The sequence below is a fragment of the Amia ocellicauda genome, chromosome 15 (assembly GCF_036373705.1).
Source record: "Amia ocellicauda isolate fAmiCal2 chromosome 15, fAmiCal2.hap1, whole genome shotgun sequence".
NCBI classification, from domain to species: Eukaryota; Metazoa; Chordata; class Actinopteri; order Amiiformes; family Amiidae; genus Amia; species Amia ocellicauda.
In genome coordinates, this window is record NC_089864.1 from 10,582,952 (window position 1) to 10,598,098 (window position 15,147).

Below are 15,147 nucleotides of genomic sequence, written 5' to 3' on the forward strand. Positions count from 1 at the left end.
AATTTGAAAAACGATTTTAGCCCTTAACCCAAAGTACAATTTGTTGGCCCTTACAAAATCCCTTTTCTGGGTGTTAGTCTTAAAAACGGTTTGGTTTCATTTTTGTATCACATATAGTAGGGGTTGAACATGTTTAACAGTGCTGGATAAACTAAACAATCTTTGTCTCAAAAGCTCATTTGGGAGAAACTATCCTATTGGTTTAAAGCAATGTTGTTATGGTTTAGTTTGAGTGCACATTAAATTACTAATTGTGATGTATTATGGGAATTATAGTTTACTAAGCAAATACAAATACCACCAGGCAGTAGTAATGAAAATATATGCAGTGTGAAGTCAACCTGGTTTCTGTTTGATGTCAGTTGTGTGACTAAGAAAGTATTAGTTACATGCTGGGAAGAAGACAATTATGAGAAATGTGTTCGTGTGGGTCACACACACAACATGAATGAGGAATAACTACAGGAGGCACACCATGGAGGTTTATGATATTTAAACTAGAATTGAGTTAATCCATTAAAACTGGTACGATTAATTTTTAAAACAAATGTCATCTGTAATAATAATATCAAAAGGTTCATTTCAAATTGATGCATGGTTCAGCAAATCAAAACATTGGTTTATCTATTAAATTAGTTAGCAGCCATCTAACTGGAGTAGGAGTAGTAGTAGTACTAGTAGTATATTTACTATTTTCTAAATTAAGTAATGATGTGCCGAGCATACTGTTGAAATCACATTTTAATTATCACCAATATTTGCCAAATCTTTACTTGACTTCACTTATCAAGAGTTCCAAGCTTATGACAGCAAACAGTAAGCATTACTACTATTATGATAATTCAGTTATTCGGTTTTCAATGCTTACATTCTTCAAATTCAAATTTTTTTATATATTGTGGCAGGTTTCTAGAGCTATGGTTGGTAATTTAGTGGTATAAGAAAAGACTGAAAATCTTCCCTCTCAGAATTTCAACACATTGAATTCACCATAGGAATACATTCCACCAAGGGGCAAAATTATTAATACTAATATAGTGTAGAAACTTTTCTGATAAAGCATGGCAGAATACATTAGAAGAAATTACCATATGCAAGAGCTTGTTTAAAAATAAACATTAATATTCAAGAGCTACTACATACAGGCTCATTCTGGGGAGTGCCATCATGGGACCGGCAAAGTTTTTTTTCTAATTATAAAAGAAAGAAAATGAAATTATATGTTAATTGACTTAAAATGTGGACAGACAGTAGTAGTATTTAATTGACTTTATGGATTCACCTCTTACTGTTTGTAGGAGGTGGAGTTGTGTCGAAGAAACAGCCAGGAGAAGCTGGGCCTGACCCTCTGCTATCGGACAGATGATGAGGAGGACATTGGGATCTATGTCAGTGAGGTGAGAAATGTATTTTAATGGTATCGAGCACAGCTCCATCAAACTCGGTCACAAACAATGGCTTGGAGCCAGAGCTTGACAGTTCTAATTACCATTCTTAATTGAGCTCTCTGATTTCAGTTGTTATGCCAGGTTATTTCTATTCAAGCAAATGTTTTAATGTTTCAGCTATGAAAAAAACTGTGAGAGTGCCAGCACAAACAAACCAACAAAAAGGCCCTGAATAATTACAGAAAAATGAAAAATAGATGGCATGTTTCAGAGGTTTTAATAGTGCATGTGGTGCACTTCATCCATATCCAACATTTGTATTAAAAGCAATTTCTAGGGAAAATCCTGAATTATTGATTGCTGCTTTTAATTGGTTCTGTTTTCATTTAATAACATGGTAGCTTAAGAATTGTTTGAAATCTATATCAATGATACAACAGCTAGCTTTCGCACCATTTCCATTGAAGATATTGCATGTATTCATAACAAATATTAAATGTTAAAAAAGAACAATATGACACTGAAAGAGTTAAATTAATTCAATCTTACAAATTATTGAAAGCACTACTATCTAGGTTTTCATGTAGCTATGCAAATACTTTTTTTTTCCCAGAATGAACCATGCATGCACAGTAAGCCACGTTTTTAATATGATTTTTTCACCCTTTATTTTTTAATTGTAGTTTTTAATTAGCTCTCTGTGTCACTATTCTCGTCTCCCGTAGAGTGGAAAATGGCATTTTCACATTACTTTTCTACCACACTCCAAAGACAAGCAAAGTTATATCACTGCTTCTGTTTTCTAGTTTGGTGTGCAACAAATTTATAGAAAATATAGACTGTTGCAGCAGAAACCTACTGGCTTAAATGTTACTGTCAAATATCCCTCATCAGCTGCTACTATTATTGTTTTCGTTCATCTATTAGATTCGTTTTAAAACATTCCATCATAATTTAAATAATGATATATGATAATATATGATAATTATGGAACTAATAGAGCATAACATTTAGAATTACTGAAAACAAAATCCAAATGAAATTATTTTAAATATTTTAAATTCACAAATGGATAAGTTGAAATACAAACAAAATTCATTTTGACATTTATCTCCGTAACTTGGGTCAACAAGAAGGTCAGTGTTCATGCAGTAAGGTAAAAAACACTGTTCTCTGGCTTGATAAAGACATTTATTTAAGAGGCAGGAGTGAATAAATAAGAACAAAGGCTTCTCCAATTCCCACACATCTAGTTTGTATTTATATAAACATAAGTAAATTACTGGCAAAGCACACTACAGATAAAGCACACAAAAATGTGTTTACTGGTCTAAGTTGTAATTAGTTGGTCTCACATTATGACTTGGAAAAAAAACTGATTGCAAATTGGAACAATAAGACCGAACACCTCCAGAATAAGATGTCTCAAGAGCAGTTATCTAATGGGCCGTAACTCAGTTTATTAGTATTGTGGGTGTATTCCTTATAAGCACATGCTGGCTTTTCTCTTTCCCCTTTCCCTCAAAGTACTTTGAAATGTTTCCACTCTGGGTCATGTCATTTCAGGTGTTTTCTATTATGTTTATTTATTTTTCCATGGGTTCAATTGATTAATGAATACATAGGATGCTCAGAAATCTTCGCATCTTGTCACCCCACACACGGCAGCCATTGCAGTCTCTCATTAGCAACAAAAACTGCCTTCCTTAATTCCACTCATCGTGCTCATGGATTTGTTTGGAGTCAGGTTTATGTAGCTTTAACCCACGTTATTATATTGCTACTCTAGGCACAAAAGCCAACAGTGTAAGTTCAAGGTAAATGACAACTTGCTTTGGCATTTACTACGTAAGCCATAGAGAGAGATGTACATGACGAAGCCTGCTGCATTATTCCTGAGTGTCAGTTCTCTGAAGTGATCATTAGAAGAAGCAAATACCTAATTTGTTTGGCACTTTTAGGCTGAAATGCCAATAGTCTGCTATACACTCTACTTAACTATGGACATATTGGATAACCATTATTTAAATACATGTTTTATGGCCTGGAACATTAATAGAGTAGAATTGGCCTCAAGATCTTCCTGTCAACCTAGACATAATGTACATACATATACAACCCCCAATCTAAACATTTGGATAAGAGAAATGGAAGCATGTTAGGACTAGGGGATTTAAAGGTTATATTGCCCTAAAAAGAGTACATTGCTTCTACTTTAACAGCAAAACTTCATACCACATCTATTATTAGATTAGTACACTAAACTTAAGCGTAAGTGATGTATTTTTTTTTTTTAAAGAGAGGGAAATACAACTGCACAGAATATTAGTCCTGCATCAAACTTTACACTCTTAATCCTGTGGCAACACCAACGGCAGTCAATCACTTTTAATGAGAAGTAGTCTGGTGAGGGTCAACATTAAATGAAAAATTAGACACTTGGAAATGTTTAACTTGAAAAATTGAGGGTGATTTGACAGGGCAGAATGAATGGTTAAAGACAACAATCAAGTGCAAGGTGATAGATAGCAGTGCCCCTTTGCTCACCACGTCATTAGTCAAATCACAGCCCGAGACTCGGATAAAGCACGAGTCGTATCAGAAAATTGCATTCGTTAATTGTCACAAAACCAAGCTAGTTTAGAGATATCAGTGGCATAAATAGAAATCATGATTATTATTAGCTTGAATGTATGAATACTGTGTGTATACATTTCACTGCCATTTGTGATTTTGGTATTAATTCCTGTTTATTTTTTACTGAAATAACACTGCTTCAGTAACACAAAAGAAAATTGCTAGTGTAACTAGATGTTAATTTTTAAAGTACATACTGTTATTTTTTCTTTGTTGTTTATACTACATGGCCTGACACTGCCTGCCTTCTCTCTCATCCAGGTCGGTCCAAACACTATTGCTGCCAGAGACGGCCGTATCAGAGAAGGAGATCGAATTTTACAGGTACTTAGTGTTCCTCAAATTCCCAATGACATCTAGAATAATAGATCTGTTTACCTGGTGGAGACCATATGCTACCAAAAACACCTATTTGTATTTAATTTGACATAATTTAATAAAAATAATATATAACAGAACAAAAAACTCTGAGCTGCTTCAAGCCCCTATTCAACGAGTGTTTCCTCGTTGTGTTTTTTTTTTTTTTTTAATCATATTTTTGGTATCATGTCAAGTGCATCTCTCTCTTGGGCAGAAATAAATCTGTGCTAGCATTATTACCTGTAAGCAATTTTTTAAAGGCTGGAACTCCACAGCATAGATTACCCCAAATGACAATTTTCCACTCCGTTTGGACTATAAACCATACAACGAGCGCAAAGTGATTTAACGAAGGAGCAATCAGCGGTGCTCTGTAAGTACTGTTTGGTGAGAGATAATACTGGAGCTCTCTAATTGTCTCATGGCCAGCGTGCAGTTTGACTGATTTCAGCTGCACGGCTCCCAGTCCAGCTTGCACTGGCACTATTATCTCAGAGTGACAGTTCCATTACTCTGAACGGAAAAAGATGAACGCCACCTGTCAGCAGCTAGTTAATTGTGTTGCTAGATGTATGTTGCTAGGACGCAGGTTGGACATTTATGAACATAACCGCTTTCACTGATGTCCACCATCCCTCAACAATCAATGCAGCCCCTTACTGTAAGCACATAATTGAGTGAAGGCACTTACCTCCAAAGGGGCTGAATGAACACATTTGTGCGACTCCCATTGTCCGCGCGTTTACCGCAAATGAGCTGAAATTTGCCCTTTATTGTGTTTTTGTGTGTGCGGAAGAGGAAATTAATGCTCCCCTTTCATTTGCGTGCAAGATAAATGGCCGTGACGTGCAGAATCGCGAGGAGGCGGTGGCGTTGCTCTCGAGTGAAGACTGCAGAAATATCGTACTGCTGGTGGCCCGGCCTGAGATACAGGTGAGCATCTAGTATTTTTAGATCCTCTTCCCTATTGAATTCAATTAATTTATACATGAGAAAATCAAGCATCAACTTGTGATTAAAATAGCTGCTTACACTATAGCCTTTGTCATTATTAGCCACGGTTATACTCATGCTAAGTTAGAAACAATTCATAATTTGGATAAAGAAAAAAACGCATACCAGCTAGACAATATATATAAATTCCTGTCTTGACAACTTTCTGTGCTGCAAAAGCACTATAAACTCACAGAAATATGACACTTGTCTCCTGATAGTCACTCTGCGGAGACAATTCCTAAAAAACCTCGTACGTGCACACACATCCTGTGAAACATACTTAAAGACTGGCCTTGAATTCTGGTCCATTACTGCGGTTATATTCATGTACAGTATATAGTTTATGCCAGAATGAGTTTGTCTGATGGCTGTGATCTTGGGAAGGGTAGCACTAGTTCAAGGATAGTTGCATCGGCATTTGCTGAAACGAATGGCATCTTGTTCCTGTATTTGCAGCTGGATGAAGGATGGCTGGATGACGAGCATAATGAATTCTTGGAAGAGCTGAAGATGGAGATGTTGGAAGAGCAGCATAATGCAGTTATACAATACAAGACCAATGAAGTGGAGCAGGTGAGATGTGCTGGATAAATGACGTAAAATCCGCAATGTGAATTGTTTAACCTTTTCCCCGCCATTAAAATGCATTCCCATATCCTTCCTGTATATCAAGTGCGTATGAACTGTTCACCACTGTTTTTAGATGTAAATGTACCCAGAGTGTACTCCTTCTTCCAGTAGATTTGCTAGAGCCTAGTGTTGATTATTATTTCACTGGAGCTATAAACCAAGGAGCTTCAGAGGAACCCATCTATTGATCTTTCACACGGACACGTTCAATTTATCATTTAAGATATTGTCTCTTCTTCTTAGTCTGAGATAGTGATGTGTCATAAAAAGTGGAATACAGAGAATTAACGGAATTTCAATATCAATCACAAATATATAAAAATATATGTTTCTGCAAGAACTTAAAACATTTTAAAACTACATTCCAAAGCATTTCCACAGCACTTGTTGGATACACTCTTTACTTTTCATAAAAATGTGCGAGTTGCATTCATGTAATGTCTTTCCATTTATTTTAGCTAATATAACCTGATGTAATCTTGTGGTAATACCAATTTGGTATTTATGACTCAAGAATAGTATAATTCAGGTAAATTAGGACTGTTTTAATCAGTATATTCAGTGAAATACTTGAATTACAGTAAATAGGGAAATTGTACCGTGGAATAACTTTGCTCAGTTCATTCCTTTAGAAGAAAATGTAATTTGTGGAGTCCTTGAAAATCCTTTAGGAGTGTAATGCCTGTACAGATACAAATGTATGGGGATTAGAGTAATGAGCAATTTTAAATCCCAAACTTTGATAAGGGTAATTTATAAATCTGCATTTTGTGAAGGTATTAGCATGCTGCATGCCCCAGATTTTGAAGTTCAAACAAACACTGCAAAGCACTGAGAAAAACAAAAAGCTCACAATAAACGTTGGAACATTTTATTATGATTTTGTTTGGCACCCAAGTACCCCAACCTATAATTGAATGGTACTGTTTATATTTGAAAAGTATGAAAAGTATCAATACAGGACAAATGATTTGCATTCCATTGTTAATAAATATTTTACTTTACAAATACCAATGCCCGGGTGGCTTTTGTTCCTAACAAGCTCTCAATTACTTACTTAATCAAACCCTCAATCTAATTTGCTTCATTTTACTTTTTAAATTGTGTAGTAAGTTCCATCTACAGTTTCATACTAAACATGAAATCTACAACTGTTTAAAATAATTTAAGATCTCAGATTAGGGTAATTATTAGCTAAATTTGCACTAAAAGTGCACTACTAATAATTATTAAGTAATCAGCAGGGCGGGGGATTCCCAGGACCACGATTGAGGACCACTGTTGTAAAACATTACAGATACCAGGACAACTTTTGCAATGAAGTTTCCATTTCTGACGTCTCTGAATTTTTCCGTAGCCAAAAAAGACTGAAGAAGACGAAGGCACGACAGACACGGCCACCACCTCCTCTAACACCCAGGAGAAGGACAGCGGGATGGGCAGGACGGATGACAGTGTACGCCACGACGAGAGCTCGGAGCAGGAGAACCTGGCAGACATCCAGAAACAAGCCTCTCTCCAGGACCAGCGAGAGATCGGCCACACCCAGGACACGCTGGGCAGCAACGACATCCCGTGCGACGAGAGCCTCGTGTCGGGCGAGTATGTGGACTCGGACGGCACCGGGGCGCCGGAGGAGGACTGCGACCGGTTCCGGCAGCTGCTGGAGCTAAAGTGCAAGATCCGCAACAGCGGCGAGTACGACCTCTACTACAGCCGCAGCAGCACCATTGAGTGCAGCATGAAGGAGCAGGATGGGGTGCAGAGGGAGCTGCGGCTGCTCAACGAGGAGCTCAGGAACATTGAACTCGAGTGCCAGAACATCATGCAGGCCCACAAGCTTCAGAAAGCCCGCAATAAGTACTCCGAGGTGTGGTCGGTGAAAGACGAAGGCTTCCGCAGTTACAACATCAGCGTGGACACGCCGAGCGGCAAGCTGGCCGACATCAACGAGCACCCGGAGAAGTCAGACAAGGACAGCTCCAGCGCCTACAACACCGCGGAGAGCTGCCGCAGCACCCCCCTGGCCATGGACCGCTCTCCCGATCACTCTCTCCAACGCATGGTCAGCATCACCAACAAGAAGAACCTGAAGAGCAGCATCACAGCCAGCCAGGTGATCTCGAGCCACAGCAGCCAAGGAGCCATTGTGGACAGAGACAGGACGTGTGACCAGGACAGCCCCAGTGAGTCACAGGAGATCGTCCCCTCTGATCAACAGAGGCCCAGTGTTCAGCAGATTCCCTATCTGTCCCCGTACCACAGCTCCCAGTACAGACACACAAACATCCCAGCCCATGCCAGGCATTACCAGAGCTACATGCAGCTCATCCAGCAGAAGTCGGCCGTAGAGTACGCCCAGAGCCAGCTCAGCCTCGTCAGCGTCTGCAAGGACCTGCAGAAGTCGGTGGAGCCCAAAATGGAGTGGAAGGTGAAGATCCGCAGCGACGGGACCCGGTACATCACCAAGAGGCCGGTCCGAGACAAGATCCTGAAGGAGCGTGCCTTAAAGATCAAGGAGGAGCGCAGCGGCATGACCACGGACGACGACACCATGAGTGAGATGAAGATGGGCAAGTACTGGAGCAAGGAGGAGCGGAAGCAGCACCTTGTCAGGGCCAAGGAGCAGCGGCGACGCCGGGAGTTCATGATGCGCAGCCGACTCGAGTGCCTCAAGGAGAGCCCCCAGAGCGGCAGCGAGGGCAAGAAGGAGATCAACATCATCGAACTGAGCCACAAAAAGATGATGAAAAAGAGGAACAAGAAAATATTGGACAACTGGATGACGATCCAGGAACTCATGACGCACGGGGCCAAGTCTCCAGAGGGGACGAAAGTGGACAATGCCTTCTTGTCTGTCACTACTGTATAATAAGGACGCTACCTGATGCGGTAGATTTTAATTGCCTCGTTCAATGTGGCATTTTTATGAGAGAAGAAAGATAATATTTTTCACGGTTTATAACCTGAAGTCGTTTTGTACACAATTTTTTCAACTGGATTTCATTGCTATTTTTTAGTGCCCTTTTTCATTGCTTTATCTCCAGCTTCGTTTCTCTCTTTCTGTCATGTATAGTTTTATATGAAGTTACAGAATGATTTGTCGGTTATTTTTTTAAGTTTATCCTCCTCAATAAATCCACGGTAACTGTGTGCCAGCAGTTATGTCGAAACCAAGTTTATTTTGATATTTATATAACGTGCCATTATGCATTGGTCTCAGAGTTGTGTATGTAGGTGCCGTTCATTGCTGCTGGGACCGACCTGATGTACCGAGCTGAGCTGTGTTATTGTTCTCCTGTTAACATTGTGTCAGTCAGTGGGAAATTACACACTACATGAAATATAAAGATTACAGCCTTCCTTCTGAATTTAAATACTTCATACTTTTACCTCTAACCAATCTCACTTCCCAGCATGTTGCTCTTTCATTTTCTGAACACTATGCCCAACACTGCTGCCTGGAAAGAAGTGTTAGTTTATTCCTTATACTTCCTTGCATCCCAATCTGTAACTTATCATGCAGATGCACTGGATGCTAAGGAGCAAGGAAATGACCACATTACTAGGCATTCGCATAAATCAATATGAAAAGTGAATTTTAATTTAAAATCACAGTGGCAGCAATACATGGATCACAGGAGGTTATGACAGCAAGCAATGACTGTTGCATTTTAAAAAGGACTGCAGACCCTAAAGCTTTAACATCTGTGTGTATAAATAACTTGCCATTTTTCTGTACTGTATGTATTGTAACTGAATTATTTCCTTTCCATTTTGTAACGAGCCTTAAAGGGTTTTCTTTGTATGGTATGGTTTTGACTTTTGTTAATATAATGCCAAAACAATATATTGCATTATTGCCTGTATTTACAACTGGCAGTGGACATGATACTGGAAGTTATTACCTTTTTCTGCTAAAAGGAGGAGCAATTTCATACTCTTTTCATAAAAAAATGTTTTTTTCAGTAACGTATTGTAAATTAAAACTGTAAATTGAACCTGTATTCGTTCCCAGTGAAGTTTAGGTGGTCTTATTTCCAGTAATATGTAGTAGGCATATCTTGTAGTCAGATAAATATGTGGTAATTGTGACAATTTCAAAAAATAAATTATTGTTTATCTTCAAAGAAAACAGAACAGCCATTTCATAATTCTTCCACAGCCTCAGACAATCAGACTTGCACTCTACAGTATCCGAAAGACATCGGGATATCGGTCTAACTTTAAATAATGTAACCTTAATGAAAAATTAGTTTCCTATAGAGGATCAACCCTTTTGCCAAATCTTGGGTATCAATAAGAATGTACCATGAGATGAAAAGGCATCATTTTTATGTAGTTAAATTATTTTTTACATCAAATGCACATATGAAGTTATTGTTTGTAACAGAGATTGACGTATCTTTCCAGGGGACAGTAATTAATTGGGTTTTTGTTTTTATTTGTTTGTTTTCTGAAAAGGTAATTTGCAAACAACCTCTTTCCTAACATGTGTTTGAGGCCTACATATTTAAAGTGAACTGGCAAGCCACTCCATGGTTTAATTTACATCTCTGTAATTCTTAATGGTACATTTATCTGTTCTCTCCATTGCACATTAACTTCTTAAATGAGTCTTAATCATACATAAGCAGAAGGAGATTTCAATTAAAATTACCTTACACTCGAATGGCTTTAGTTCATTAAAACATATCTCCCACTAAATCATTTCAATGGACTCATCATCTTATGTGTGGAAGAAACTATTTAAATATTCCAATTTCCATATTTCTTTAGATACATGCACATTGAAATCTGAAATACAGATGAATTAGACCGTTGCACACCACAGTTCTGAGAATTCAATCATTCAGGTGTAGGTTTTTCAATTAATTGAAATAGCTCACATTAGAAAATAATATGGGGAAGGTTATAGTTTGATAATCTGTTTTTATTAATTAAACTAAATTGTAATCAAACTACACAAAGTTAGTGGTGTTTATTTGAGTTAGTTTTATTTTATTTTTAATTTGATCCATGCTCTTAGCTATACACTAGTCTTCTATATGTTGATGCTCTGTTACACAGATTTAGTTTCTAATGATGGAGGCCAAAATGTGGGAAAATTTATACTTTTGCAAGCATTCTCTCAAGTGTATAATTAGTGTTTGTACATGACCTATTATTTGCATCATGGTTACATACATCATGAGTCAGTACCAGTTCCAAAGTAAAGGTATTTTAAATCGTTGTTTTTTGTTTATCTATATATACAAACATTAAGATAGTCCTTAAGCAATTGACACAAATTTGAAAACAAAACAAAATCTATCCTGGCTCACAGATGCCTCTTGTTCAGTTGCAGAGTGTGAACAAAAATCGTTGTGGTTTTGGAAATCTATGCTAAGCTGAGAGCCTTGGTATTCAAAATAGTTCCCATCTTTCTGTAACACAGCTCTCATCAATTCAGTGTGATATAACTTTTGGAAACAATCCATGTCCCACACACCTAAAATACTTTCATCCTTTGCGTGTTAGAGCTCAGGCCGTGGGACGTGTGTGTCCAGGGATCGGGATTTGAAAGCCGCTGACAATCATGAAAGGGTAGCCGGGCTTGGGTGCTTACTGACACTTTTCTCCCATCCCCAACTACGCTCAGTCCACTACTCAGTTCCCCAAATAAAACCATACATAAGGCAGTCTCTTGATTGCGATTCATTATGGAAGGCTCGTAGTATCTACTCATGGTTGGTATCAAGTCCAGGTTGGATTGCTAGTCAGTTTCTCAGACAGAAGCGGGGTCAATATCCAGAAAGTCACTCTTTGGCCTCCGTATGCATCTCCTGTCCTTGAATACCCCCTGCGATGGGTCACAGTACAAAGATATCGCCTTCCTTCCATCTGTGCAAAATGATCTTCACAAGGCCTGTACGCATTCTGCTGACTCTTTCCTTCTCATTTGTTAATTCGTCTATACGGAGACCATTAAAATGCCAGCTAAATGCTATGGAGCTGTTTGGGTTTTCTTCAACTGGCGCGGTCTCGGCAGCCTTTGCACTAACTAATTAAGTGCGGCTTGCAGCTTGTGAAAGCCTCAATCAGGTATAATTAAAATGAAGCAGATGACAGCAGTGGCATTTGTCAGATTCATCCAGTGGTTCAAATACCAGTCCTGACAGAAATGTCAAACTGATAGCACACCCATCCTGCCTGTTCATGGGAGCCACGCAGGCAGAAGTTCCATTATACATGCCTGCTGATAACCTTTATGATTTCCCTCAATGGTAAAAACTACACATTCAATTTCATTATCCCGGAAAGGGGTTCAATTTATGGATGCTTGGGAGCCATGAACCTACCAAGGTATAATCTGCGTCTCGGAGTCTCTTCCTACTGCTTTCAGGCATTTTTCAATTAAATGGAGGGATAACAAAATCGTAATTGGTGGAGATGCTGTGGCTTAGAATAGTAGTCCTGGACGTTTATGATTGCTTTGATCCTTGATATGGCAACTTCAAATTTCACATAATCTCCCTTAATGCACGGTATTAAGAACTAGATTAGTTTTACGTATTAGTGGTTAAACTGGAGATGCTATTGAGAAAGTTGTATTAATTATATTGCCTTGGCTTATATGAAAAGCACTCAGTGGAAATGTACATACAAATGTAAATTTAAAAAAATAATATGAATCAGATGTTTGCTATAATATAAAATGTGTGATATGAAACCTATCATGCTATTTTTAGTTCTATTTAAGATTTCTGTCTATTGTTGACTGCTTCCCACATACGGTGCACATACAATAAACAAGCCACCCTGAAGAAAGGTGTCTGCAAAATGCCTGGTAATGCTACTTAGCTTAAGTGACAAGAAAATCATTGCACAGTCAGTTCAATAAATAAATATCCCTTCCCTTTTTAAAGAGGATAATTTCTATTGTTTTGTTTTTCATTAATAATATTGCCAATCATTTACACTTTTGTCAACTTCCATTAATTTTCTTCTGATTATATATGTATTATTTTGGGAAGGATTTCATGAAAATCACTCAGATTTTCCAATTAACCTCAGTTGCATGCAAAAGAGTCTGATTAAGCAAAACCTGTTAATATTTCATGCTAATTAAAGAAATAATTACACTTCATGTTTCATAAAACCACTGGACTTCCAATTTGCCTGTTCAAAGTGAACGAAAAAAAAAGAAGCTAATTTGCAATGTATTCTTGATTAGCATTTTAATTAGACAAAATTCTAAGTTTTTCTTCCAATGTTAAAGTTTTCTGCGCTCCCTATTTTTTACTTGAAGGGCATGAATTAATGCAAACACAAGGCATACAAATGTCAACATAGTTAACACAAGCAGATAGTGTAGTAAACTCACATATTGTGTGACTAATACAACGTGTTGCCAACAGTATAAAAGACTATCTAGAATAAAGAATAATTCAGACACAGTGTTTCTTTGTTTTGCTGAAAGATAAGTGTGACGCAACCCCACCCCTTGTCACAACACATGTATGTACATACAACAGTTCTTCACAGGTGTGTGTGTATGAACAAGAGATTATATAAAAAAATGAAGTATCGTTAAGTACAGTGTAAGTAAACTTAATTATACTATAACTTCACTTTAGGTATGCTAAATTATACAAGAAGTGTACTTCTATTTCATAAGGGTCAGTTTGTCGGTTATGCCAGTCCTAGGGACCACACTCTAATTGACTAAATCATCCACTTAGGAGGAGAAACATTCCTCAGTATCTCAAGTAGACATTTAGAAGATTTTACAACCCACTCCCAATTGACAGCGTTCCACTTGAAAAGATGTAATTAGTCGGGTATAGAATTCTCCAAAGCCACAATTGTACTTTTTAAAATGAATAAATACTTACCTACTATCAGGCTTTGATCGTGTTATTGTAATCTTACGAGCCAGACCTAAAGCAAACCTTCATAAGGCAGCAGAGCATCAAGCATCTGCTGTAGCTTTGCAGTGAGAATTGGTACAAGACAAACAACATATTTATGTGGGTTCACATCTTTCCAATATAATTTATTCATTTCCAAATTTCCCATGACAGATAATTACGAAATTAATGAGTGCAGTCTCACTTCATACTTGCTTGTTTATTCAGATGTTACATTCGTTTGGCATTTATAAATAGACTGTGATGGACAGTCTGGGTGGAAATCATGTCAGGAATGACGGTTTTATTCACAAAGTTCAGGGAAAATCTTTTTTGTAGTAAACATTTCCAACATCTTTATTTGGAGTGTATGAAAGAGTCAGATATACTTTAAAGATGATCCTACAGTAAATAATCTACTAACAAAGGCTGCTTAACATTCGATGCCCAATATACATTAAAATGTAATTAAAATAGCTGCATAAAGCCTGTAAAAAGATAAAGCCCTTTCCCAAATTACTCTGTATGAATGCCAATAAACAACTTTAGCTTTAAAAGAAAAACAAAAAGCTAAATTTGTTTAAATGATCTTTAGATTAAATACAGAATTATAAATGTCTATATGCTATAAAGGTGATATCTGGCTGCAATGCTAGCAGGTAATGCTAATTGATTCACTATTTAAGAGACTTTTATCAGCTTTATAAGACCATTTGTGTAAAATACACGTCCCCTGTTTTATATGAAAGAAAGTTTCAATCATACATAGATCACACACCAGGATTGTTCCCTCTTTAACATTAATTGATCAAAGATATCTTCCAGTTCAAGTGCTGTCTATCTGCACATAAAAGAGACTCTCAGCTCTGGGGTTGTTTGAAACCTGCTTAATACTAAACATGAAACATTCATAAAGATATGCACGTCTTGGAGAAAGAGAAAATGGACGTCTGTACGTTTTTCAATGCCCTAATCTTTCCTTAAAGATCTCACTTACTTGACCCAGTCGAGAAGACTTTAGCTCACTTTGTTGTTATTGGAATTGATTGGGAAAGCTGCCACCATTTCAAGTGCGTTGACATTCACCTACGCCCCTGGGAAGAGAGAGTACAAATCTTAACAAGGAACTCACTTCCCTTTCAAAAGCTCTCTTCTGCTGATTGATAAAGTGTTTTTGTACAGATGTGTCACAGAGGTGCCAGAGCACAGAGCTTGTTTACTTGTATTATTTTCGTTGGAATGCA

The 15,147-nt window shown here is 37.6% G+C and overlaps 1 protein-coding gene across 1 annotated transcript in view; it reads left to right on the plus strand.

Annotated features, from left to right (window-relative positions):
• Positions 1-10,916, plus strand: part of LOC136771547 (PDZ domain-containing RING finger protein 4) — a 133,033-nt gene extending 122,117 nt beyond the window's left edge. Inside the window, exons 6-10 of the mRNA XM_066723919.1 lie at positions 1,299-1,397; positions 4,287-4,349; positions 5,217-5,318; positions 5,838-5,954; positions 7,369-10,916. Of these exons, the coding sequence (XP_066580016.1) occupies positions 1,299-1,397; positions 4,287-4,349; positions 5,217-5,318; positions 5,838-5,954; positions 7,369-8,883 (1,896 nt within the window). The 3' untranslated portion in view covers positions 8,884-10,916. The remainder of the gene's footprint in view (positions 1-1,298; positions 1,398-4,286; positions 4,350-5,216; positions 5,319-5,837; positions 5,955-7,368) is intronic.
• The last annotated feature ends 4,231 nt before the right edge of the window (positions 10,917-15,147 follow it).